The sequence below is a fragment of the Dipodomys spectabilis genome, unplaced genomic scaffold (assembly GCF_019054845.1).
Source record: "Dipodomys spectabilis isolate Male_0828 unplaced genomic scaffold, ASM1905484v1 ptg000219l, whole genome shotgun sequence".
Lineage (NCBI taxonomy): Eukaryota > Metazoa > Chordata > Mammalia > Rodentia > Heteromyidae > Dipodomys > Dipodomys spectabilis.
In genome coordinates this window covers 3602097-3628328 of record NW_024870896.1, presented here as the reverse complement: position 1 = coordinate 3628328, position 26232 = coordinate 3602097, and the positions used below count along the sequence as shown (strand labels likewise).

General features: G+C 42.0%; 1 protein-coding gene across 1 annotated transcript in view; it reads left to right on the top strand.

Annotated features, from left to right (window-relative positions):
* Positions 1–26232, top strand: part of Gabrg3 (gamma-aminobutyric acid type A receptor subunit gamma3) — a 343533-nt gene that overhangs the window by 192642 nt on the left and 124659 nt on the right. The window contains exons 4-5 of the mRNA XM_042697459.1: positions 7346–7566; positions 11449–11531. Coding sequence (XP_042553393.1) covers positions 7346–7566; positions 11449–11531 — 304 coding nt within the window. The remainder of the gene's footprint in view (positions 1–7345; positions 7567–11448; positions 11532–26232) is intronic.

Here is a 26232-nt window from a genome sequence, read left to right as displayed (position 1 = left end):
TCCACCATGTGGCTGAGATGACACCGGTCTGCTTTATAATCCAGCCATTCTACTTCTGAGTATTTCCTCCAAAGAACTGAAATCAAGACCTCAAAGCAAAAATTAGCCCTCTGATAGTCGTGGTAGGAATAATAGCCCTGGTAATGGTGATACATGTCTCTGGATAAATGAATGGATCAAGGAAATGTGGCATCTTCATACAATAGAATGTTATGTGGCCTTAAAAGAAAAACAAAATCAAAACAGAAGTTCCAGGCTAGATGAGAAGATGGATGAATTTTGAGGACATAATGAGAAAGGTAACAACCTAGTCACTAATGAACAGATACAGCATGATTCTACCTATATAAAGGTTCTTAATCAATTTAACAGAATCAACAAATGGGATAGTGGTTGTAAGGGTTGAAGATAGAGGGAATCAGGAGACTTGCGAAAGCTTTGTCTGTCTTATTAATTATGTAAGTTTGAATACATTTCAGAGATCTGTAGAACAGGGTCCTTGTACTTAACAAAACTGTATCGTACAGATCTGGTTTGTTTCCAGAAGAGGTTCAGTGTTCTCACACTACTCATTAAGTGAGTGAGGAAATGGACTTCATTCAAATGAATAATAGCTTTTATCCAAAAGAAAAATTAAGAGAGGAAGAAGACTATGGAGTAGCTCAAATGATACACGGCCCCTTGTAACTGATAGCTGAGCTAGCCTGACAGAGCAAGGAGCTATTTAAAATCTAACCACAAGTAGCTTACTCTGCAGTATCTAAGTGAATCACAGATTAAATAATGCAATAGCTTTAGCAGCGGGAGAAGCTGGAATAACTTCTAAGTAGGTTAAAATATAGACTCTGGATACAGAACTAGATCTGTAGATCTAGATCTCTAGATCTGGAAGATTCATTCATTCCTGTTTTCACTCACTGTCTTATCTCTAGTGGATGTGTAACTGCTGTTGTTAAAAAGTCCTGACTCAAAAATAGATTGGCATGCTTGGTGACAAATAACGGAAAACAAAACAAAATAAAACAAAAGCCAACAGCAACTCCAATCTACAAAGCTTTAGTCTTAGGCAAAAGGAAAATTGGAACCTGATTAGATATCATTTTTCTGTAATCACAGCCACAAAAGCATTGCTCCTGTGTAGGCAAACCCTCTTGTCTTTTGAAATTTTGCACTTTCAAATAACTTTGGTAATAGTTATTTCTGTGTGTGTGTGAGAGAGAGAGAGAGCGACAGAGACAGAGAGAGAGAGAGGGAGGAAGGAAGGGAGAGAGAGAGAGAGTTTGTACTGGTAACTGGACCTTAAACTTCAGTTCTTACGTTCTAATTTGATTTTGTTTTTTAAATTTCCCTCATAGCTGGTTCTCTACCACATGAGCCACACCTCCACCTCTGACATTTTGTGGGTTAATTGAACAATCTCCCAAGATTTGTCTGCCTGGGCTAGCAGTGAAGTAAGATTCTCAGATCACAGCTTCCTGAATAGCTAAGATTACAGGATGAGTGAGCCACCAGTGCCTGGCTAATATTTACCGTTTTTGTAAGCTATATTCATTATACTTTGCAAAAATTAAAATGCAATGTGTTCTTAGATTCATATGGTGGTCTTTATAAAGTCTGTGTGTCACCGTAAGGATGAATATTTAATCTGAGTTTTATTTTTCAAAATGTCCCATCATTGTTTTCTGTATGTGTGGACTTCATAGGTCTGTATTCCACCACCTGAACCACGTTCCCAATCCTTTTAGGCTTCAGTAGTTATTTTTCAATTAAGGTCTTGCATTTTTGCCTCGGACTAGCCTTAGACTTGTGGCTTCCTGTGTAGCTGGGATCTCAGGTGTGTACCACCGTAACTAGTTTACTGACTGAGATGAGGTCTTCTTAATTTTTTGTCACAGCTGGCCTCGAATCACACTCCGTCTGATTTCTGCCTCCAGATTGTATGGGATTACAGGTGTGCACCATGGGCCCGCCCTCAATGTCTGCTCTTTTTCAGCTCCCATCTTTGAAAACACTTACATTCTGCCTTTAGTTAGGTATACAGCATTGCTCCTTCCCAAACAGAAATCTGAAGGTTGTTGGAAATACTTGTGGAATGTACCTAGAACTCTCCAATGGATATTATTCCGCTATGATAATTGTAACTGACACTCGCCATTTCTGCTTTCTAATTACATTCTATTTTTGGCAAAAATGAAGGATGGGAAAATGGTTCAGCTGACTTCTGGTTGAAGGGAAGGTGCTTTCTCTTTGCCATCATCTTCGTATAGACAGATTTGGAAAGCTACCTCACGGGGTTGATGGGTAGATTAAACAAGTTAACACCTTACATGAAGTAGGACCACAAGAAATTGTAAAACAAAAATCCATGCCTCTGTGTGTGTGTGTGTGTGTGTGTGTGTGTGTGTGTGTGTGTGTGTGTGTGTGTGAATTATTTGGTACTAGGGACTTGAACTCCGGGCCTGGACACTGTCCCTTTGTCAAGACTGGCACTCTACCACTTGAGCCTTAGTTCTGTTGCCACTAGTTCTGTTTTCTGGTTGGTTAATTGGAAGTAAGAATCTCAAGGGCTTTTCTGACAGGCTAGTTTCAAGCCTGGATCCTCGTATCTGTGGCTCCTGAGTGGCCAGGGTGACAGGTGTAAATCCCCGGATGCCCAGTGATTCATGCTTTGAAAGTCGTAGAATTGTAATCCAGTATTGAATCCACAGTTTTTAATAAGTGGAAGAAGAGACAGCTGCCCTCCTGAGTGCTGGGAAATGTGGTTCCTTTGAGGCTCATGGGTCATGACCTACTTATATGTTCCATGCAGGCTGCGATTGTCAAAGCAGTTTGATGATTTTTATTTATTTTTTAGTCTCTACTAGTTTACGTGATGAAGTGGTGGATTTGGTTTGCTTTTTTCCTCTTATTCTTCTTTCTTCCTCTTCCTTCTTTCCTTCCTTCCTTCCCTTCTTCCTTCCTCCCTTCTTCCTTCCTATCTTCCTTCTTTTTTTTTTCTTTCTTTCTTTCACCACCTCCTCCTCCTCTATCACCTCCTCCTCCTCCTCCTCCTCCTCCTCCTCCTTCTCTTCCTCCTCCTCCTCCTCCCTCTCCCTCTCCCTCTTCCTCTCCCTCTCCCTTTCCTTCTCCCTCTCCTTCTCCCTCTCCTTCTCCTTCTCCTTCTCCTTCTTCTCCTTCTCCTTCTTCTCTTTCTTTCCTCTTTCTTCTTTTTCCTTTCTTTTTTCTTTTGTACCAGTACTGGGACTTGTACTTAGGGCTGGGCACAGTCTCTTAGCAATTTTGCTCGAGGCTAGCCATTTACCACTTGCGCCACAACTCCACTTCCAGCTTTTTGGTGAATAATTGGAGATGAGTGTCTCACAGACATTTCCTGCCCATGCTTTGATTTGTGATCCTCTGTTCTCAGCCTCCTGAGTAGCTAGGAGTACAGGCCTGAGCCACTGACCAAGTGTGTTTACCCTTTTTAAAAACATTCAGTTTCTGGCTTAAGAGCTTTTCCTGGATATTTGTGAAGATTGAAATTTTTAGCTACACCATGATTAACAAAGCCTCACAAATGTCTCCTTACAAGGGGTCACTGTTTTTATAAGAATCTCCCTTGCTAACCCTAATCTCTGAGTTTGTACAGTATGGGAGTACTGGGGCTCGAATTCAGAGCCTAGGCACTGTCTCTTAGCGTTTTTTTGTTCATAACTGGTGATCTATCATTTGCTTTTTTTTTTTTTTTTTTAATGTTTTGTCAGGGGGTTTGAACTCAGGGCCTGAGCACAGTCCCTGGAATGTCTTTTGCTCTAAACTACTTCAGGTGATTAATTGGAGATTAAGAATCTCACAGACTTTCCTGCTCGGGCTGGCTTCAAACCACAATCTTCAGATGTCAGGCGTGAGCCACCGGTGCCATTTCTCACCCCAGTTAGAATGGCCATCATCAAAAATAATCTCTCATTTTTTATATTATCAACTGGCCTTTATTGGGAAAGGAGGGAGAAAAGTAGGTGGAAATAACGTGTGTGTGTGGTGTGTGTGTGTGTGTGGTGTGTGTGTGTGTGTGTGCGTGCCAGTCCTGAGGCTCAAAGCCAAGGTCTGGGCACTGTCCCTGAGCTTTTGTGCTCAAGGCTAGTGCTCTACCCCTTGAGCTATAGCTTCACTTGCAGCTAAAATTTTTGGTGATTAATTGTAGATGAGAGTCTCACTGACTTTTGTGCCTAGGCTGGCTTTAAACCATGATCCTCAGATCTCAGCTTCCTGAGTAGCTAGGATGGCAGACATGAGCCAGAGGTACCTGGCAACTTTTGAGGGTTTTGTTGTCGTTGTTGTTGCTCGTGTTGTTGTTGTTTTAGAGCTTACAGATGGGTATTATTAAGAAGCATACTTTTTCTTCTGTTTTGTCAAGTTGCCCCACACAGCCCAGTAATTCGTGGCTAATTTAGAAATCATTAAGCCTCCAATTATGAAAACAAATGCCAAGCAGGGGCCTTCCACCAACTCAAAGGCTTAGATCAGGGAAGATTCCAAAGAATTTTTACCTGCTACATTTATTAGTATTTCTGACACATCCATTTCACTGCCATTTATGAATTAGCTACAACTGTTTATTTTTAGGCAGTCACGGGAAGATGGTGTTTCTTCTTCTGCAGAAAGGAAGGATGATTAATGCCATTACAAAGAAAGTTTATGGGAGAAAGGAAAATATTTCTCTGTGGGTGGGAAGTGTTTCTCCAACAGTTAGTCAACTGTAGATACAATAACACAGCCACCTCCTGAACACGTTGTACACCCACTGAAATTGGAGTCTGTGGCAGGATTTCAGAATAAAGAGGAGTAGGTTGGCTCACCCTGAGCCTAGTCCCTCACCACATATTCTCCTAGGCTAAAGGAAATCAGAAATTCCAAGTACTGACTCTGTGAGCCATAGAAACAGCTTTATGGATCATTACAAAATACTTCCTGCAGAATTCAAACCATGAAAGTCCTCTCCTATAGTAGAAGATGGAACACGTGAAGCCGTTCTGTCATATTCTTGAAGAAGGAAGACACAGAAAGAAGGAAATAGTAAATTAGTTTCGACACTGAAAAAGTTATACGTGTAGGCAAGGATTTAGAGAAAGACAAATAGCCAAGCGCCAATGGCTCACACCTGTCACTCTAGCTACCCAGGAGGCTGAGAAATGAGGATCATGGTTAGAAGCAAAGTTCATAAAACTTTTCTCTCTCCAAGTAACCACCAAAAGGGAAAAAAAAAGCTGGAAGTGGAGCTGTGGCTTAAGTGCTAACAGTATTAGCCTTGAGGAAAATTACCTAATCCCTGAATTCAAAGCCTAGGACTGGTACTAAAAGAAACACACACACACACACACAATATAAAAATATAAAAGTAAATGTTATTTCCAAGTCGAAAGGGTGCTCAGTTTTTTCAACTTTCATCAGACTGGGTGCTACAAAAGAGGAAACAGGGACTGATAAAAAGATGTCCATCTGTTTATCAGTTTGTGCATAGAGTGGAAGTGGTGGGTGACTGTTCTCTGAGCTTCTTTCCCTCACAGATTCTAAGATCTCAGCATTCCATCAGCCACACTGGGAAGTGGACTTTGACCCTAGAAGTTAGAGCAGTTGGAACTCAGTCCCTGTGTTAGATTACTTGTGCTGTGAAGCCTGAGTTTGCCAACCACAAGGGATGCTTTTTCCCTTCTGTCTTGGTATTTCAGATGCCTGCTACAGAATGCACTTGCATCTCAGGAAGAATTTTAGGTGATCCATCATGTCTTGGGATACAAATGCAAATCAGCTTTCTTTCTTTTTATTTTTTAATTTTGGTACCAGTTCTGGAGCTTTAGATCAGGGTCTTCTGTTCTTGCTTGGCTTTTTCACTCAAGGCTGGGGCTCTACCACTTATGCCACTCCTCCACTTTATTATTTTTTTCCTGGTTAAGTGGAGATAATTGACTCTTGGTTTGGTCTGCTTTGAACCCCAGATTCTCAGATCTCAGCCTCCCAAGCAGTTGGGATAACAGGCATGAACCATAAACACCTGGTTGTGAATCTGCATTTTAAAATAGTGTTACAAAGAAGAGATATAAATAGTTTCTTAATTGGAATGGGAAATAAAAGATGATAAGAACAGAAAAAATGCAAAAAAGGAGAGCTTCTTACTGGTCATTTCAATAAAAAGATTCTTTTGCAAGTTTTTTGAACTTGTGCTCTAAGTACACACATGTTGAGTAACTGATAAAATTCCTGTTCCAAGTTTCGGTTTCCTTGTAAAATATTCAGACCAAACAGAGCGGTGAAAAAAAACGTTTTGAACAGTTTAAAATTCTTTCCAGAATGTATCCTACAGGGCTTTTACAGTGAGTATGTGTTTAGAACTTTGATATCTGATAGGGCTGAGGGATAGCCATGCTTGGCGAGAATCTTCTCATCCTCTTCTTCTTTAACCTAATAAACCAGTATTAATGGAAGGAGTTAGCAGCCCTACATACCTGTAATTCACCTAAATAAATTTCACATACATAAAATAAATTCACATAAATAAAATAAATAAATAATAAGAATTAATTTCATAATTAATTAAGTTACATTTTAATTCCTTCAAACCATGATCCTCAGCTCTCAGCCTCCTGAGTAGCTAGGATTACAGGCATGAGCCACTGGTGCCTGGCCAGTGATGTTTAACTGGTCCTGTGAATCTTAGAATGGCATCCTATACTGTATCTTTGTCTCTGTAACCTGTTCCCTTTCAGTCTTCTGTTGCAGTCAGGCTGCGTTTGGAGAGCTGTTCTCCGTAGCTCTATGTAGTTGCTATTTCTTTTCCTTTTGTTTTAAATTTTCAGTGGAGAACCATCCTGAATAATAACTGCATTGTTATTATATGAATTATTATCATTATGAATTATTAAGGAGTTATTATATGAGTTAACTATGGATCATCTGCTCTATATTAGGCTCTAAAGGTTTTCATTTCATCATTTCCTTTGAGCTTTACACACTTATATTTGTTCCTTCATCTTACAGTAACACAGGCTCTGTCAGAAGGTTGGGCTTGGGAACCTATCTTTTCCATCCACACTCTGATATATATTCTTTTGTCTCTTTCCACACCTCATCATACTTGATATATGGGCAGTAATTTAAGGAATTTATAAAAACCAATGTCGTGTCCCATATTCGTTATCCGTCGTTGAATGCTACTAGGGTAAGCCAAACACTGTAAGATAAACACCAAGTCAGGATTGAGGGGGAGAGGATATCAACACAGGGGAAAAATGAATTTCAAACAAAGAAACAAACATCTGTATACAGTCCTCTCATACAAATTGCTTTCTCTCTCTCTTTTGCTCTGTTCCAGGAATACCAAATTGACATCTTTTTTGCTCAGACCTGGACTGACAGTCGCCTTCGGTTCAACAGCACGATGAAAATCCTTACCCTGAATAGCAACATGGTGGGCATGATATGGATCCCAGACACCATCTTCCGTAATTCCAAAACGGCAGAGGCCCACTGGATCACCACACCCAATCAGCTTCTTCGCATTTGGAATGACGGGAAAATCCTCTACACCTTGCGGTAAGACGCTCTGTGGATCTCTCAAACATTCATTTATTCATGGCCACATCATGTTTGTACATATTTCTGGGGGACAGGATGACACAGTTGATACATGCACATCCCGTGCATTGATCAAATCCATGTAATTCATAATTCACATTTCCAGCTCTTCCAAAATTTATCATCTCTGTGCATCTCAAAGCTTTTATTAGGTATTTTTGTACTTAAACTTATTTGAAATGGATCATAAATCATGGATTGGCCTTACTTCGATTGTGCTATTGAACACTGGAATAATTCCTCCTCTCATCAAGAATCTTTCATCGCTTGGAGTCTGATTTCGTTAGTTTTTAAAAATTAACTCTCATTTTAGTTTAAATCCTTAATTTAAATCATTTCTGGGAGGAGGACCCATTTCTCACGTTTTAATTTCTGTTCTTTCTCACATTTGACATAACTATGGCATCCTGCTCACCAAGTTGGTACGAAGGCCATGGGTATAAAACTAAAAGCAGAAGGCAGAAGGGAACCCTACTGCATTGTTGGTGGGAGTGTAAATTTGTTCAACCACTTTGGAAAGCAGTATGGAGGTTCCTCAATAGACTCCACATAGAGCTATGACCCAGCAATCCCACTTTTGGGCATTTACCCGAATGATCACAAACAAGACCACACTAAAGCTACCAGCACAACTATGTTTATTGGAGCATTATTTACCATAGCTAAGATGTGGAACCAACCCAGATGACTCTCAGTAGATGGATGGATCAAGAAAATGTGATATATATATAAAATGGAATTCTGTGCCTGCATCAGAAAGAATGGCATTGCCCCATTTGTTAGGAAATGGAAAGACTTGGAAAAAATTATATTAAGTGAAGTAAGCCAGGCCCAAAGAAACATAGGTCCCATGGTTTCCCTTATTTGCAATATCTAGGATATGTCTGGGACAAGCAGAAAAGGTAAAAAACTATGTACATATGACCAGATAAGATGATGTTAAGTGAAATGAACCCCAAGATAGGGACACAAGTGGTTTTGTCTTTCTTGCTATTGTTTCTAACATATTTATAATGCACCACGTAATTTTTTTTGTTGCTTTGTATGTTCCTCTTCCATGGTATAACCCCTGTTTTCACTGTATTTGGTGTCAGTCTAATTTGGGGAGGAGAAGGGAAAAAACAAAATGCTTAAACAGGGATACAGGTGGATCCATTGTAACATTGAGATGTACAAGACGCTATGCTGAAACACGAACTTTACAATTTAGGTGGGGGAGGGGCAGGGGCACAGGGGGTGTAGTTTTGGAGGTAAGAGGGAAGGAGGGATGGTAGGGAAAAACAAAGGAGGAGGCAACAATGCTCAATAAGAAATGTACTCATTACCTTGTATAAGGGCTGGGAATGTGGCTCAGTGGTAGAGTGCTTACCTAGTATGCATAAAGCCCTAGGTTCAATTCCTCAGTACCACATACACAGAAAAAGCCAGAAGTGGTGCTGTGGCTGAAGTGGTAGAGTGCTAGCCTTGAGCAAAAGAAGCTCAAGGCCAGTGCCCAGGCCCCGAGTTCAAGCCCCCAGGACTAGCAACAAATAAAAATAAATAATAATAATAAATAAAGGCATAAAGTTGTTCTCTCATCCATTGCTGCTGGAAATTGCCTTGTGAACATCAGCTTTTATGTGATCAACTCCACGGCCCACTCAATAAAATATAGATGTCCTGCAGGAGACGAGAGAAACTGTATTTCTTCAGAGTCGATACCAGAGGCACTAGAGGAGATAAGTTTGACTGGAGTTTGACCTTAGTCAAACTCTCACCTTGTCCACACAGCCAGACAGCTCCGTCTGTGCTGTCTGAGCCTCAGGTGCCAGGGCACCCTGGAATAAACTGACCTCCACCAGCTCTGGGATCAGGGCAGCGCCCTCCAGTGGACTTACCTGACAGTGCAGAAATTCCACAGGATGGTCTTCTCCCATCTAGCCTCTGTCTCCATGGCCTCTGGTCCTGCCTTTGGAGGTACAGGTTTCCTTCCTCCTCTGCTTCCCCCTGCCACTGCCCTGTGGCTGTGTCTCATTCTGTTCATTCTTCTTCCTCCCTTTCCTCTTCACCCCCATCTTAACACTCAGCCACCGACACACAGCCACACTCCTGCTGGCCTGGCTGTTCTATGTGTATGAACCTAAATCCACATGCATGCTGGGTTTCCACCCAAAACTGTCCCCTTCGTGACTGGAATCTGAGCTTCTGCCGAAAACCTGGGCAACACCATTTAGTGGAAGGAAAGAGATACCTTTAAGGCCGGCCCTGAGGACTACATGGAGACTTTTCTAGCTCAAACTGCCATCCTTGTGAGACATGGGAGTGCGAGGATGTTTGTGGGGATCCAGGACGGCCCCAGCGAGAAAAGGAGAGCAGGGAATCTCTCCAGAGTCCCTTCTGCTCTTGGCGGCTTGGATCTGGGGCCTGAGATCCTCCAGCTAACTTCTGCCTTTCTCTTTTGCACATGAACCTGTTCGTGTTGTCCATCGAAGTTCCTGCGGGCTGGGAAAAGGAGCAGGCCTTACCAAGACCTCTCTTTAGAACTCAGAATGCCATGGAAAAGAGTTGGGCCCCAGGATGACGATGAAGTGGGAAATGGTTAGAGATGGATGAGCAAACAAGCCATTACCCTCTGCTGTGTTACAGTTTGAGGCTCTAGGTTCTTGCAGACAAGGCCACAAACAGCATTCTGGACAAGACTGTGGGCATTCATATTTTTTAAATTAAATTAAATTTTATTGTAAAGGTGATGTTCAGAGGGGTCACAGTGGCACAAGTAGTGAGTGCATTTCTTGTCAAACAATGTCCCCCCCTCCCTCATTTCCTCCACTTCCCCTCCCCCCGTGACTCCCTTTCCCCCAAGTTGTAAAGTTCATTGCCAACATAGTGTCTTGTGAGTATCACTGTTGCATTGGTTCATCCTTTGTCCTTTGTTATTCCCCCTTCTCTTCCCCAAATCAGATAAATGTATATATACAAGACACAGGGTACCACAATCCAAAACAACCACAACAGGGGATAAACCAAATGATGGGGGGGGGGGGGAATGAATGAAAAAAAGAAATAACTTCATGCAATACATTAAAAGAAAATAAACCTCTCATTTCCGTTTCTTGGAGTTCATTCAAATCCCACCCTATGAGCATTCTAGCTGTATGTCCCTAAACAAGTCATTCAAACTCCATGAGCCTATTTTCCCATCTGAAAACTGGGATGCTAATGGAATGGTAATGATGACATGGAATGTCTACGTAGCATCTCTGGCCCATAGAAATATATTCAAAATGATATTAAATAGTGAACACTGCATTCCTTAATATTAACTATTTCTTTTTCCACTTTGGAAACACAAACAACAATGTGGGTATTCAGAGGACCTGGTCCGGAAGGAGGCAGAAAGCCTGCTTAGAGCCATCCTCTGGCACGCAAAATGAGCAGGGAACCATCCAAGTTGGAAATCTCCCCAACAAGTCGTTTGATTTGGCATCACACCTATTCTAGACCAGCATCCCAGTTTCAAAGAGAGAAAAGATTCCATCCACACCGAGTGAACACAATGACCAATGCCACAAGAGTTGTTATGTTTCCTTTTGTGTGGCTTTGCTTTGTTTTCCTCCTGGCTGCCTTGGCCTGTACTTCCAGACACAGCTGGAGCTGTACTCACCGGAAGCTCTCTCTACCACTGAAAGTTCGTTGTCTGAGCCAACAACGAAGTGGCTGAGAGTGAGCACCCAGGGCTGGGTGCTGTGTCACGTGACTGCCCCTCAACCCTCCTGCTACCTCGCCCAGCCCCACTGGCTTTGCCCAGAGCCCTGGCTGTGTTGCTACTGACTCTGAGAGACATGTTTGACTTCTCCACAGGCTTACCATCAATGCGGAGTGCCAGCTACAGCTGCACAACTTCCCCATGGATGAGCATTCCTGCCCGCTGATCTTCTCGAGCTGTGAGTCTGTGGTGGGGCGTGAATGCTGTGCTGACACTGATCATCTAGTTGAGATGGGGTCACTGCCCAGAGAGAGAAATCTGATGATGGTTTTTGGTATTGGCCACCTGGATATTTATTTATTTTTTCACTGTAGACTTTCATTTACCTATATTCTCTTCTCACAATGGAGGTGACTTGGAGGAAACTTTGAACAACATACACATGGAAGGATCCCGAAATTTATGGCTGCTCATTTATGGAAGATCTTTTATATTAATTAATGAGCTAAGCAAATTATTTAGAAGTATGCAAGATTCTTTCATAGCGTTTGGGGGCTTTAATATTTTCAGGCAAAATGACTTAGCTTCTATATAGGAAGGTGAAACTACTCCTTTTAAGTGTATTTGCTACATGGAACTATTGTGCCATTTTATCTTCTGATGTTTTATTGGTGATTGAGATCATAGCTAACAAAAGAACATCTATAAATTCTTAAAGTCAACCTTTAATACTAGGTATAAGGGGACTTGTAAAAGGAAATGTTAAATTTATTTGCTTACTTATACAGATTTCCACATTGCCCAATGTGGAAATATATCTTTTGAATGTACAATTTATTGTGTAAATTTACAATTTAAATGCATATTCTTATTATCTTTTAAATAGCTGTACAAAGGAGCTGCCATTGAACAGAGCAATTTATGAATATGATATATCTTGATCAATGTCACACCATTCAGTATGCTTAATCTCAAGAAATTATCTCAAGAAATTATGTATGGCTCCTAAGAATTCAATTAATGTTATTGGTTTTCTTTAAAACTGCCGTTAATGGAAAAATCTGATGAGATCTCAGGCAGATTTTTTTGTTTTTTCTTTTCTGTTTTTTTGTAAAACAAGGAATAAACACATTTTCAAATTTATTTTAGCATTAGAAAAAGAAAGATGTGGTCTGGGAATGTGGCTTAGTGGTATGCATGCCTAGCATGCATGAAGGCCTGGGTTGGATTCCACAGCAGCACATAAACACAAAAAGCCAGAAGTAGCACTGTGGCTCAAGTGGTAGAGTGCTAGCCTTGAGCAAAAGGAGCTCAGGGACAGTGCCCAGGCCCTGAGTTCAAGCCCCAGGACTGGCCAAAAAGAAAAAGAAAAAGAAAGATGTCAGCAGAGAGGACAGGGGATAGATAAATGGAGAGAGGAAGAGTAGATGAGTATACTCATAATATTCAGTACAGATATTTACTTAGTTAATATCTAAGTAAATTAAGGGGCCGGGTGAGGTTGGGAGAGATAGGGAGAAGGAGGCAAGGGGTGATACTGGTCAAGATGCATGGTACTCACAAATCAACAGAAACCCTTTGTACATACAACTACTTGAAGATATGCAGCTGGCTGTCAGTAGCTCATGTCTGTCATCCTAGCTACTGAGGAGGCTGAGATCTGAGGATCACAGTTGGAAGCCAGCCCAGGCAGAAAAGTCCCCATGACACTTTTACCTCCAGTGAACCACTCAAAAACCAGAAGTGGAGCTGTGGCTCAACGTGGTAGAGCGCTAGCCTTGAGCACAGAGAGGCTCAGGGACAATGCCCAGGCCCTGAGTTCAAGCCCCACAACTGACAATAAACAAATAAATACAAATAAATTAATTAATAAGCAATAAATAAAAGTTTTGTAGCTATGAAATGAAGGACAAGGAAGGAAGGAAGGAAGGAAAGGATAAGATGGAAAACTGTTTCAGTGATCATCTTGGCTGAGTAAAAAAAAAAAAATCTTATGTAAGGAACAGCTTAATTAGTTCCATGGAAACTCAGATCCTTTGCTAATAGCACAGATGGTCCATGCCCGTCGAGCAGACATCAAGAATGTTCTGGTACTTGCTGGGCTTGAGTACAGATCCATTTGGTGCCTATGGTTCTCTGTTTATTTACTGTAAGAGTGATTGACTGAGCCAAAATTACCTTGTGCTCAGCAAGTGAGTTTGGTATTACACACGCTTCTATGATTCGACCACTGTGGAGTTTATCCTGAAGCCAGCTGATTTCTGTTGTTGCTGCCAATAGATTCATAGGCTTTCAATTCATCTGTTGAACGTGTTGTTTTTCAATGAGTTCTTTCCATGGTTAGACTTTTCCTTTTCTCTCTTTTTTTCTTTAATCTACTGTTTAATTTTGACAGTCTCCAAGTTTTCCACCACATTTTCAATAGCATCTGTGTTTATGGATAGTCAGAGAAATGTGTGTCTTGTGGGGCAGATTTTGTACATATTTATTGTTCAGTTATTTGTTAATGTGAATTCCTGCTCCTTGGAACTTTTGTGGGAGGGGGCAGGGTGGTGCTGGGGTTTGAACTTGATATCCTTCGCTTGATATACAAATGTTCTACCATATATACACAACCCTTTTTCTTTATAGGTTATTTTTCAGATAGGGTGTGACAATTTTACCTGGGGCTAGGCCGGAACAGCACAAGTTTCCTAACACCTACAGCTGGGATTATAAACTTGTGCCTAGTGCTTATTCATTCATTCATTCATTCATTCTGCACCTAGGCTGACCTAGATCTGCGATCTTCCCAATCTCTATCTCCCGAATAGTTGGAATTCCAGGTGTGAACCTCTGTCCTCTGCTCCTCCCCCCCCCCCCCATCTTCTCAATGCTTCTCCTGGTGGAATTTATTTAAGGAAGTTTCTTCTAAGCATATCATGTTCTGCCTGGGTTTGATACCTCTTTCATGTCATTTTTAAAAAGAATTTTGTTTTTAACATATCAATCTAAGTAACACTAAACACGTCAACTGGAGGTTTAAATTCATGCTGTTGTACTGTTCACTCCTCTACGATGTGAGATGCATGCTGGAGATTTCTGATATTTTTGAAAGCCATGAGCACCATCCAGCATTCAATTCTAGGCACTAAGGAATGGTGGAAACAGTGGCCAAATGCAATACATACATACACACATATATATAATATAATCTATATATAATATAAACTATTTAATTATAAATAAAAATAATATATATATTATATATAATATAATACAATATATTATAGCATCATAAAAATATATCATACAAATTACATTATAACATAAATATATGTTTCTAAATAAATATATGTACATGTATACGTGTGTGTGTGTGTGTGTGTGTGTGTAGCTGCTTCGCACCTCTGGCCACATCCAGCTTTGATAGAATGCAAGAAAGAAGATTTTTGCAGAATTTTTCCTTTTTTTTTTTTTTTTTAAGAGAAAACAGAGTCTGAAATTCTATAGGAAAGCTTCCAGGAGTTTTTTTTTTAAATAAATTTTGCATTAAATATATTATTGAAACACTTTGATGGTTAAAACTGCTGGCAGAAGCAAAGACATCTCTGAGTTGAATTGAGCCCCTGCGTTGGTCTTCCACCGTTTTCCTTTGCTTTCCATTCTTGAGGACAGTTTTCTTGTATTCTCTGAGCTCCGTCAGGGCTTCTTCATTTCCCAAAGTCTTCATGTTCAGATTCACACTTCTTGTTCTCTTTTCTTTTTTCTTTTTTAAGATACGCTCTCTTAGAGATCAGTGGCTCTCCAACAAAATATAATGCAAGCCAAAGATTTAATCTGAAGATTGTCTGAGAGTCACATATTAAAAATTAGGAGCAGGCAGGATCAATATCATCCTGTCACTTCACTCAATGCAGTCTGCCTAAAGCATGATCATTTGAGCCTGAAATCAATGGGAAAGTTACTGGCATAGTTTAGTAAATAAGTAGGAGAGAGTTTCCTGCAACATCTCAAGACTCCTGAGAAAGTTGTTCTGGTCATGCTAAGCTCCGCCAGGACCCACTGCGGAAGCTGCTTGGGGCTGTAGAGGAGGCTCTGTGGGCGGCCACTGCACTGCCAGTCTACCGGTGAGGCTGGTGTGCTGCCCTTGTACACTGCCAGGACGATCCCAGCTGTGGGCTCCATGTTTCAGTGCGCTCAGCAACTGCTTATGTCCATTGTGTGGTTAGGAAACACAGCCCCACCCAGACCCGTCCACCCTCACCTCCAGACCCCATCAGTGCTTAAAACTCTGCTTCCTGTAGTATCAGTAATGGTCTTCATTCCTTCCTCTTTGTTCTCCCAATTTATTTCCAACCATCCCCTCCCTCTCTCCCTCTCTTCTTTCTGGTCTTCTCTTCCTCCTCTCTCCCTCCCTCCCTCCCTCCCTCCTTCCCTCCCTCCCTCCCTCCCTCTCTCCCTCCTTTCCTCCCCCCTCCCTCCCTCCCTCCCTTCCTTCCTTCCTCCCCCCCTTCCTTCCTTCCTTCCTTCCTTCCTTCCTTCATTCTTTCCTTCCTTCCTTCCTTCCTCTGAGGATCAAACCTAGGCATTCCACATCCCACTGTTCACCTGTGAGCCACATTTCTTGTTGTAAACTCGTATTTCTTTACTCTCTTAGTTGTAGATTTGCACTCTAGTCAGTTATGAGATCAGTCTTGACTAACATACATGTACATGTATAGACATATGCATAATCTAAATCTCAAACACATAAGCAAAGCCTCATGGATTCAAGTTGGTCCTAATTGCTTATGTGTGTGTGTGTGTGTGTGTGTGTGTGTGTGTGTGTGTGTGTGTGTGTGGTGTACTTGCACTGGTCCTGGGGCTTTTGTACTGTGCCTGTGTTATTTGTCTCTTTCACTTGAACCACAGCTCCACTACTGGCTGTTTTTGGTGCTTAACTAGAAAGAAGATTCTCAAAGCATTTCTTTGCAGAGAGGGGGGCAGGGCTGGCTTTGAACTGTGATCCTCAGATCTCAGCCTCCTGAGTAGCTAGGATGACAGGCGTGAGCCACTGGCACCCAGCGGCTCACATGCCTTTTTAAAGCACTTGTCAACACATTTGCTTGGAAGACATACTAAAGGCAGTATGTCTCTATATAATACTATAATATAGTGTTCTCTGTGTCATAAAACTTCACATGCTTTACTAGCTATGACAGAGACTGTCTACAGTTGTCCCTTGGTGTCCACACATGGTAAGTTCACCCCCCCCCCCCCAAGGTGACAAAATCTATAGAAGCTGAGGTCCTTTATATAAAATGGTGCATTTGTACCATTGTGTGTGTCCTTTGAGTCATCTCTAGACTGCATGTACTAGCTAACACCATACTCACATCACCCACCTGAATTCACCTTAGCAACCAGCATATGGCCAATGCAAGGTGTTAGGACTGCCTAGAATTTTCATTTTCCACATAGGTTCGATTTACACTTGATTGAATCTTGGGAATATGGGATTTTTTGCTCTATAACTCACAGGTGCGTAGGGCCAAAGTGTAATTCAGATCTACGTGTGGACTTTGAGAGCTTTAAAGGTAAGAAGTGCTAGTCTCTCCTGGATTTTCTTTTCCTGTTCTCTGGGCAGGGTGTGTGTGTGTGTGCATGTGTGTGTGTGTGTGTGTGTGTGTGTGTGTGTGTGTGTGTGTGTGTGTATGTGCAGGAATTCTGCCATGAATCTGCAGACTTGCTCCCTGCCAGGATTGCTCAAGAATGTCCAGTGAGTAAAGTTGGCCTGGCTTGCTTGCTTTGCTGCTAAGATTCTAGGATACTATTTAGTTTTCCTGGGAACCATGTCTTACCCATGAGCGAGCATGGTGAATGGAGCTTTGGTGCATGTGTGGCGGGGGTTCAGGGAGGTGTGGTTCATCACCTCCTCGTTCCCGCCTTTCCACCCAGGCAGCAGAGCATCCTTTTCATTTTCTTTTCCAAACATCCTGGCTACGACCCAGATGCCAGATCAAGGGCGGTGGAAGCAATGGACGCTGGCCAAGCTCGCTCGCTGTGGCATTTTGTGGTCCGAGGTTAAGTTCATTATGACTGAATTTTATTCAGCCGCTGGCTCCCTTCATTCACATCTTTTCATGGTCTGAGCATCGTTGAGGAATATTGACTGGGGAAGAGTTTTTCAAGGCGTCTCAGGAAGGAAATGCTGCCAATTAGGGGCTCAGTGGGGGCAGGGGGGATTGTCTGTGTTTCATGATCAGTTTTGTTTGCTGGAGGCAGAAGAGGCAGTGGAAGAGAACAGGATGCTTATATGTAGCCTGTTGACTGTGGAGCACCAGCCAAAGTCAGTTTTCTGTGCAGAGAAACAAACAAAATAAGGCAAGATGTATTTGTTTGTTTATTTTGTGTGCCAGCATTGTGGGAGCTGGGATCAGTGCCTCACACTCTTTGCTTTGCTTTCTCCCCTCAAGGCTGGTGCTCTACCACTTGAGCCATACTTCCATTTTCAGGGTTTGTTTTTATTTATTTACTTATTTGCTGTTTCATGGGCGATAAGAGTCTCTCAGACTTTTCTTCCCAGGCTGGTTTCCAACCTTGATCCTCAGATCTCAGGCTCCTAAGTAGCTGGGATTACAAGCGTGGGCCACCAGTGCCTAGCAAGATTCGTTTTGGGGAGCCACCAATAAAGCTCAGCGTACTGAGGATAGCCGAATGGATTTCTTTGTACGCCTCTGTCCATCAGTCCCTGCTGGAGATCTTAGTAGCCTGGTTCAACTTAGCCACATTAAACCTCTTCTTTGCCTTGCCTGCCTTGCAAGTATGTGAATAAGGTGAGCCATCTACCAGGTGAGACTTCCCAGCATAAAAGACCTCCCCATCTAGGCCTGCTATTCTAGAAGGGAAGGAACATGCCGCTCTTCCTAGAACATCCTTTCTCCCTGTGAAAGGTTAAAGCTTGAGGCAGCGTGGTGGTAATCAAAACACCTGGTTGATTGTGTGCCTTTATAAGACCTGCAAATCCTTAGCTCAGGGCACTCCTCCTAGGCTCTGCTGTGTCAGAGTGTAGGACGAGGCCTGAGCTGCAGCCCGTTTAAATAAAACAGCTGTTGAGTCTGACTTTTGGTGGTCTTCTTATGGGGGGGGCCTGCGACCTTGGCATTACATATTAGTGGGGGCTCGTCCGGGATATCCCCCCAAAGACTCCCGAGACCTCAGACTCCAAAGGTAAAACAGCACTGTCTTTGTTCATTTGTCTTGTCCTGTCGTTTGTCTGTTTTACCTTCGTTTTCCCTTGTAAGGAAGGCCGCTCCGATTCATAAAGGGTCCTCCCCAGGAGTTAATCACCAAAACGACAGCTGCTGCTAACTGTCATCAAAAGTTCTATGTCCTACAGGGCACAGAAGTCTGTTCGTCTTAAAAGGAGAACAGATGTCCAAGAGTAGAGATTTCTCTCCATGTACTCTAACCAGACAGACACAGATACAAATGACCCCACTTCATGTTAAGTTGGAGGACTCTCCTCACCTATTGTAACTCTTCTGAGCCTCTCCTCACACGGGCAGAAAGGTGAAGGAAATGACAGTAACTTAGGACTAGGTTGGGAGAGACTCTGGGCACACCCCTATAGTCTCTGGGTCAGCCATCCTCGAGAACACCAGGCTACATAAGCAAGGGTGAGGGTGAGGGTGATTTGCACAGATTTTGGTTGGCCCTTTGATTTCCCCAAAGGGAGTGCAGAGGTGGTACGGGGTTCCATGGACTGGACTGCCCTCTAGGGTGCACGCAACAACAACACTCTCACTCTGTGCCTTTCATACTGGGTTTGGCTATTTTGAATAATCTCCCCAACAAGCTTCATATGGCTGTCTAAGGGAAGTGGTAAACCTTGGGCTGCCTCTGACTTAAAGATGGAAGCAGATGTGTAATTTCTACTGTCTTCTCCAAAGAATGAATGACTAGAAGGTACTCAGCATTTTTCTGACATCCCAGGAGTCAGATCCATCAAGCGTAGATACAGCACCAACGAACGAGGTCAGAAAACACTTGTATGTGTCTCACGTCTTGCGTAAGTAAAGTGAACACTGAAAGTCAGCGAAAGGAGAACTAAAGCTTTGGCAGCAATTGCTGTAATTCTAATCACCAGGACATCATTTGCTTGATTTACAGTACATTTTCTATTTCTCATGCTTCCAAGCCTAAAAAAAAAAAATACTGTATAACTCACAAAGCAGAAAAATCTTGGGAGAGTATACCAAAGAAATCAGGCAAAGGGAAGATTACTTTGCTAGGAAGGGGCCTTTGCTACAGCTTTTATAATTCTGGCACTTATTTTTGTATGGTATTTGTCTTTTATGTGTGTGTGTGGCAATCTTTTGAAGTCAAGATTCCCTGCTCTCACGAGTCTGTTTTCTCAAGGCTGGAGCTCTACCACTTGAGCCACAGCTTCACTTCCGGCTTTTTGATGGTTAGTTAGAGATGAAGAGTCTCTTGGATTTGTCTTGTCCAGGCCGCCTTGGAAACATAATCCTCAGATCTCAGCCTCCGGAGTAGCTAGGATTACAGGTGTGAGCCACAAGGGCCTGGTGGTGCTGCTTACCTTTTGCAAACCAGTTCTTAGGAACAAAAAAGCCATGGTGCAGATTTTGAAGTTAGGTGATGGGCATGAGTGGGGAGAAACAAGATGGCCGACATGCTGAGCTAGCGATGAATAGATCTCTGAAACCTGAAAGACACTTTTCTCAATCAGTGGCCTGGGTCAGAACCCTCTTGTATCTTTACATTGTAGGTCAGCATTGTGTTTTGTTTTTCTTGTGCTTTTCTGGAGATAACGTGATTAGTGTAAGGTAAGTGTCATGGCAGCCTAGATTTCTCTTTTATGGGGAAAACAATGCTTTTCGATTTTCTGGGTTTTTTTTTCCCTGTCTTTCCATTTTCTTGCTTTCTTAAAATGTTCCCCATACTAAGACATAAATTATCAGCACTCTTTGGAGGAGTCAATATAAAAACTCTAGAGATACTTTGTGTGTTTTGGTGGCTGTGGGTGGCTGTTTACAATGCCATCAATTTGCTCAAGTTTTACAAAGCTTTAAAAATAAACATGGAGCCCAGTGCTGGCAGCTCCTGCCTGTGAGATCCTAGCTACTCAGGAGGATGAGATCCAACGATCAAAGTTCACAGCCAGTTTAGGCAGAAAAGTCTGTGAGATCTGTATCTCTAGTTAACATAGAAAAAGCTGGAGGCGGAGCTGTGGCTCACGTGGTAGAGAGGCAGCCTTGAGCAAAAGAAGCTGAGGAACAGTGCCCTGGCCTAGAGGTCAAGCCCCAGGATTAGCTAAATAAATAAATACATAAACAAACAAACCTAGAGCTGGGTCCCAGTGACTCACACTTGTAATCCTAGCTACTCAGAAAGCTGAAATGTGAGGATCACAGTTTGAAGCCAGCTAGGCAGGAAAGTCTGTGACCCTCTCATCTCCAGTTATCCACAACCAAAAATTAAAAATTAAAAAAAGGGCTATTAGTGGAGCTAGAGCTCAAGTGGTAGAGTGCCAGCTTTGAGCAAAAACCAACTCAGGGACACCGCCCAGGCCCTGAGTTCAAGTCCCAGGACTTGCGAATTAATTAATGAGGTAATTAATTAATTAAATGTGGAACCAACTTGAATATCTGGGACTGGGTGGGCAGGCCCCTGCTACAATGAGACCCACTGAGGCGCCAGCACTGGGAAAACTCCAGAGTCCTCTTTTCCCAGCACACATATAGGTACATTTCAATCTCCCCAGAGGGCCTACTTTTCCCCCCTTCAACACCTTTCAGAAACTGAGGCAGGGAGGTCATCTGTCAGTGTCATGTGGGGACTAGTGCAGCGCTGAGGTTTGAACAGAGCAGCATGCTGACGAGGAACGTGGAAGATGAATAGCCCACCCTTCCCTAAAGAGGCCCTTGGGTTATTCTTGGTTATTATTCTCGCTATTATTATTCCTATTATCAGAAGAGGCCAATTGGAGCTCAAACCGAAACTCAGGGCGCGAGACACGGATAGATTTTGCTGAGGCATAGCTCTGCTCTGGGACACTTATTTTGAGTGAAAATTTTAAAACATTGGCACTTTCTTTTAACTCTTTGGCGACTGTGTCAGCTGGGGCCGAGTTGGAGCTACAGAAATGAAATAGGGGGGTGTCGGCCCTGTGGCTGTGAGGTTGGAGATGGCTGAAAAAAGTTGGCGGCTTTTCTGAATTTTAAGACGCAAGATGATTTTCCCAAGGTGATTAATTTGGAGGAGAAGGAGGAGGAGGAGGAGGGAGGGGGAGGAGGAGGAAGAGGAGGAAGAGGAGGAGGGCAAGGAGGAGGAAGAAGAGGAAGAAAAGGAGAAAGTGGAGGAGGAGGGGGAGGAGGAGGAGAGGGAAGAGGAAGAGGAGAGGGAGGGGAAGGAGGAAGAAGAGGGAGAGGGGGAAGAGGAAGTGGAAGAGGAGGAGGAGGGAGAGGAGGGAGAGGAGGAGGAGAGAAGCCATTTTTTTTTTTTTTTGAAAATTGCAGCCTGATAGAACATTCTTTTTCAATTTGGATTTGAGCACAAGAGCTCAGGGACAGCACCCGGGCCCTGAGTTCAAGCCCCAGGACCAGTACACACACATTAAAAACAAAATAAAAACAAAACAACAAAAAGAAAACCACCCATCCATCCATCCAAACAAACAAAATCTACTCTCAAGAATGTATGAATTTGTGGCTTGAAATTTCCCAAGAAGTGCTTATATAATTCGACACAATGATCAAAATAACTTTATGATAAAATAACATACTCTTAGATTTACACTAATACCACTACCTTGAGAGGATATTTCAGACACTCTTTCTGTCCAGTATTAACTTTTCACCATAAGGAGAGTTCTCTAGTGAAACTCCTTTAGAAAAAGTGCTCAAAAGAATTAACTCCAGAAGATACAGACTAGATTAAAAAAATTGCATTGATCTTCACAGTCTGTGTTCTGTCTATAAAAATAAGTCATCACCTAGTTAAATATTAAGATTATCGAGGAACTTGTTTATGGAAAGCAAACCCAAGGTTTTCTCTTTCCCATACATGCTACAACAAACACATATTCAGGCAGGCACTGGTAGCTTGCACCTATAGAAATATATATATATAGAAATATATATATATTTATTTATTTATTTATATTACCAGTCCTAAGGTTTGGACTCAAGGCCTCATTACTGCCCCTGAGCTTTTGCACTCAAGGGTATTACTCTTCACATTTGAGCCACAGCTCCATTTCCAGCTTTTCTGGTGATTCATTGGAGATGAGAGTCTCAGGGGCTTTCCTGCCAGGGCTAGCTTCAAATCTCAGTCCTCAGATCTTAGCATCCTGAGTAACAATGATTACTGGCAAGAACCACTGGTGATAAGCTAGGACTGTTTATGTATTTGTTTGCAGTGTTGGATCTTGAACTCAGGGACTTAAGCTATTGCTTGGCTTTTTGTTCTGTCTGTCTGGCTGGCTCACTCTATCACTTGAGCTCTGGTTCTTACTGGTTCATTGGACTCTTTACTGGTTCGTTGTAGATAAGTGTCTTAGGGATTTGTCTGCTCGGGCTGGCTTTGAACCTCCATCTCTGTATCTCAGCTTCCTGAGAGATACTCTGTATCTCAGCTACCAGCAGGGCACAAGGAATAGGAACTGTGAGAGGAACTATGTATAATCTAGGAGAAACTGCCTGCTAGGGCTCCGCCCCTCTCAGGAGCTGATGCACCTGTGTCAGGGAAGGTCAAGGGAAGGAGGTTACAGAGCACAGAAGACCCTGCTACCCAGCATGCAGCGCTGCCCTCTAGGAGGAACCAAGGACATCTTAGATCAACAGGTGCTTTGCTGTCAACTTACCAGCATGAGAATGATGGAAATAAGAACTCAGTAAACCAAATTGTCTTTCCTGCTGGGCTGTGGAAGCCGTAATGTAATTGGGAAGAGGGAGTGTCAATGCGTTTTGATTGTAAATGGCTCTTTCTTTACACATGAAGTTAATGTTTTCGAGAAAGTTTGGTCATGTTGCTTTCAGAGAATGCGTGGAGCATGTCTTTGGTGGATTTCTAAATGTCCCACTCAGGAGGTGTTTAATAGCTATTTATTACACGTAGGTGAGCTGTCTTAGGGAAATCATTTGCCATTAATAGTTTGAGAAGGTATAACCCATGCACTGCCTCATTTTGGAGAATGCTTTCTGACATAGCATGTGGCTAGTTCATTAGGAGAACCTAATGCTGTTACTGATCCAAAACGTACAGCTACAAGTCTCAAAGTCATATTCCAAAGAAAAGGTAACAATGCAGTATTTTTTTTAAAAATGTAGTTGAAGTGTATCCTGGATGGGTTGTGTGTATCTGGGATCACCAGAAGCAAAACAGTCTAGCTGTGGGATTTTTGTTATGACAGCTTCGACAGGGGTCAGGGTGATGTATGAATGCACCAAATGGGCTGGATCTCATCGCTTTACACACAGTTATCTCATTGGATACCGGAGTAGCCAGGCATTTCCTTTCCTCAAAGGAAGAGGCTATGGCTTGGTGGATGGTATACAGACTCAGGGTTTGAATAAAAGGAAAACAGCCACGGACAGATTGGAGCATTGCATCATCAGGGTTATTCTTGTGACAGATACTAAGTTTGGCTGCAGAGATGATATTTCCACAGAAATTAGGGTGCTGGGGTTTTTGGGCCATTGTATGAACTGTTATGATCTGTTCTACAAAGGTGAGGAGCCTCCTGGATTTCTTAATTTATTCTAACTGAACATGTTTATTTGTTTATTTGTTTGTTTATTTGTGCTGATCCTGAGGTTTGAACTCAAGGCCCGGGAGCACTGTCCCTGAATTTTTTGCTCAAAGCTGGTATTCTACCCCTTGAGCCACAACTCCACTTCTGGATTTGTTTGGTGGTTAATTAGCAATAAGAGTTTCATTGGCTTTCCTGCCTGTGCTGGCTATTAACCTTGATCCTCAGATCACAGCCTCCTGAGTAGCTGAGATTATAGGTGTAAGCTACCAGTGCCTGCCTGAATATGTGTTTGTTGTAGCATGTATGGGTAAGAGAAAACCTTGGGGCTGCTTTCCATGAACAAGTTCCTCGATAATCTTAATATTTAACTAGGTGATGACTTATTTTTATAGACAGAACATAGACTGTGAAGATCAATGCAATTTTTTTAATCTAGTCTGTATCTTCTGGAGTTAGTTCTTTTGAGCACTTTTTCTAAAGGAGTTTCACTAGAGAACTCTCCTTATAGTGAAAAGTTAATACTGGACAGAAAGAGTGTCTGAAATATCCTCTCAAGGTAGTGGTATTAGTGTAAATCTAAGAGTATGTTATTTTATCATAAAGTTATTTTGATCATTGTATTGAATTATGTAAGCACTTCTTGGGAAATTTCAAGCCACAAATTGATACATTCTTGAGGGTAGATTTTGTTTGTTTGGATGGATGGATGGGTGGTTGGTTTCCTTTTTGTTGTTTTGTTTTTATTTTGTTTTTAATGTGTGTGTACCGGTCCTGGGGCTTGAACTCAGGGCCCAGGTGCTGTCCCTGAGCTTTTGTGCTCAGGGCTAGTGTTCTACCCCGTGAGCCAGAGCTCCACTTCCAGCTTTTTTCCTGTTTAATTGGAGATAAGACTCTCCAGACTTTCCTACCTGAGCTGGCTTTGAACGCAATCCTCAGATCTCATCTTCCTGAGTAGTGAGGGGTATAGGGTGAGTCACGGGTGCGTGTGTGATTATAGATTTTTTTTTTTTTTGGAAAATTGCATTCTTTTTAAATTTGGATTTGAGTCATATCTTTTCATCACTTAGAAATTTCTGAATATTAAGAGCTGGATTGAGGACTCCTATTTACATCAAGGGATTTACTTTTTTCTCTTTTCAGGATTTTTAATTTTACCTTGTGTATTTTCATGTTATCTTGTTAAGTAAATAGCATAGAGGGTATTCTGTCTTCATGGAGAATTAACTCCACTATTATTCCATAAAACTGTTTTCTACCCAGGAAAACATTCCTGTACTAATGTCTATTTTGACTGAAATAAAAAGAGTTATTCTTCCTGTTGCTTATTGTTAGCATGGTCTATCTTTATCCTTAGTTTTAATGAATTTGTAGGTTAGATTTTTATATAGACAACATATAAATAGGATTTGTTTATTTATTCATTTAATGCCAGTACTGGGGCTTGAAATCAAGGTCCTGTGCTATTACTTGACCTTTTTGCTCATAGCTGGCAGTCTACCACTTGAGTCATGCCTTCAGTACTGCCTTTTACCAGTAAATTGTAGATAAGAGTCTTGTGGATTTGTCCACCTAGGCTGGTTTGAAATCTCAGTCCTCAAATCCCAGCTTCCAAGTAGCTAGAATGAGTCTAGTCCCTGGCCTCTTTTCTAAAAAAATGTATCTGACAACCCTTGTCTTGTAATATTTATCGTATTTACATTTAAAGAGATAATTGACACAGCCAAGTCAATATCACCATGTTTACAATTGTCTTCTCTCAGTGTGTTTGTTCTTTGTTTTTTCTTTCTCTTTCTGACTTCCCTGGTTTCAACTGAGCATTTCATGTGATTCCATCTTCTCCCTCTGAGCATATCAATTACATTCAAGTTAAAAATAGCACTATCTTAAATTTTATACATTCCTGGATTTTGTTTTTATGTGTACCTGTACCAGGGCTTGAACTCTTATTTTACACTTTTTCTTGCTCACCACTAATTCTGTACCACCTGAGCCATGCCTCTAGTGTGACATTTTGCTGGTTCATTGAACATAAGAGTCTCATGGACTTCCTTGCCCTGGCTGGCTTTGAACTGCAATCCTCAGACAGGGCCTGGGCACTGTCCCTGAGCTGCTTTTTGCTCAAGGTAGCATTCTACCACTTTAGCCATAGCACAACTGTCAGTTTTTTCTCTGTATGTGGTACTGAGGAATTGAACCCAGG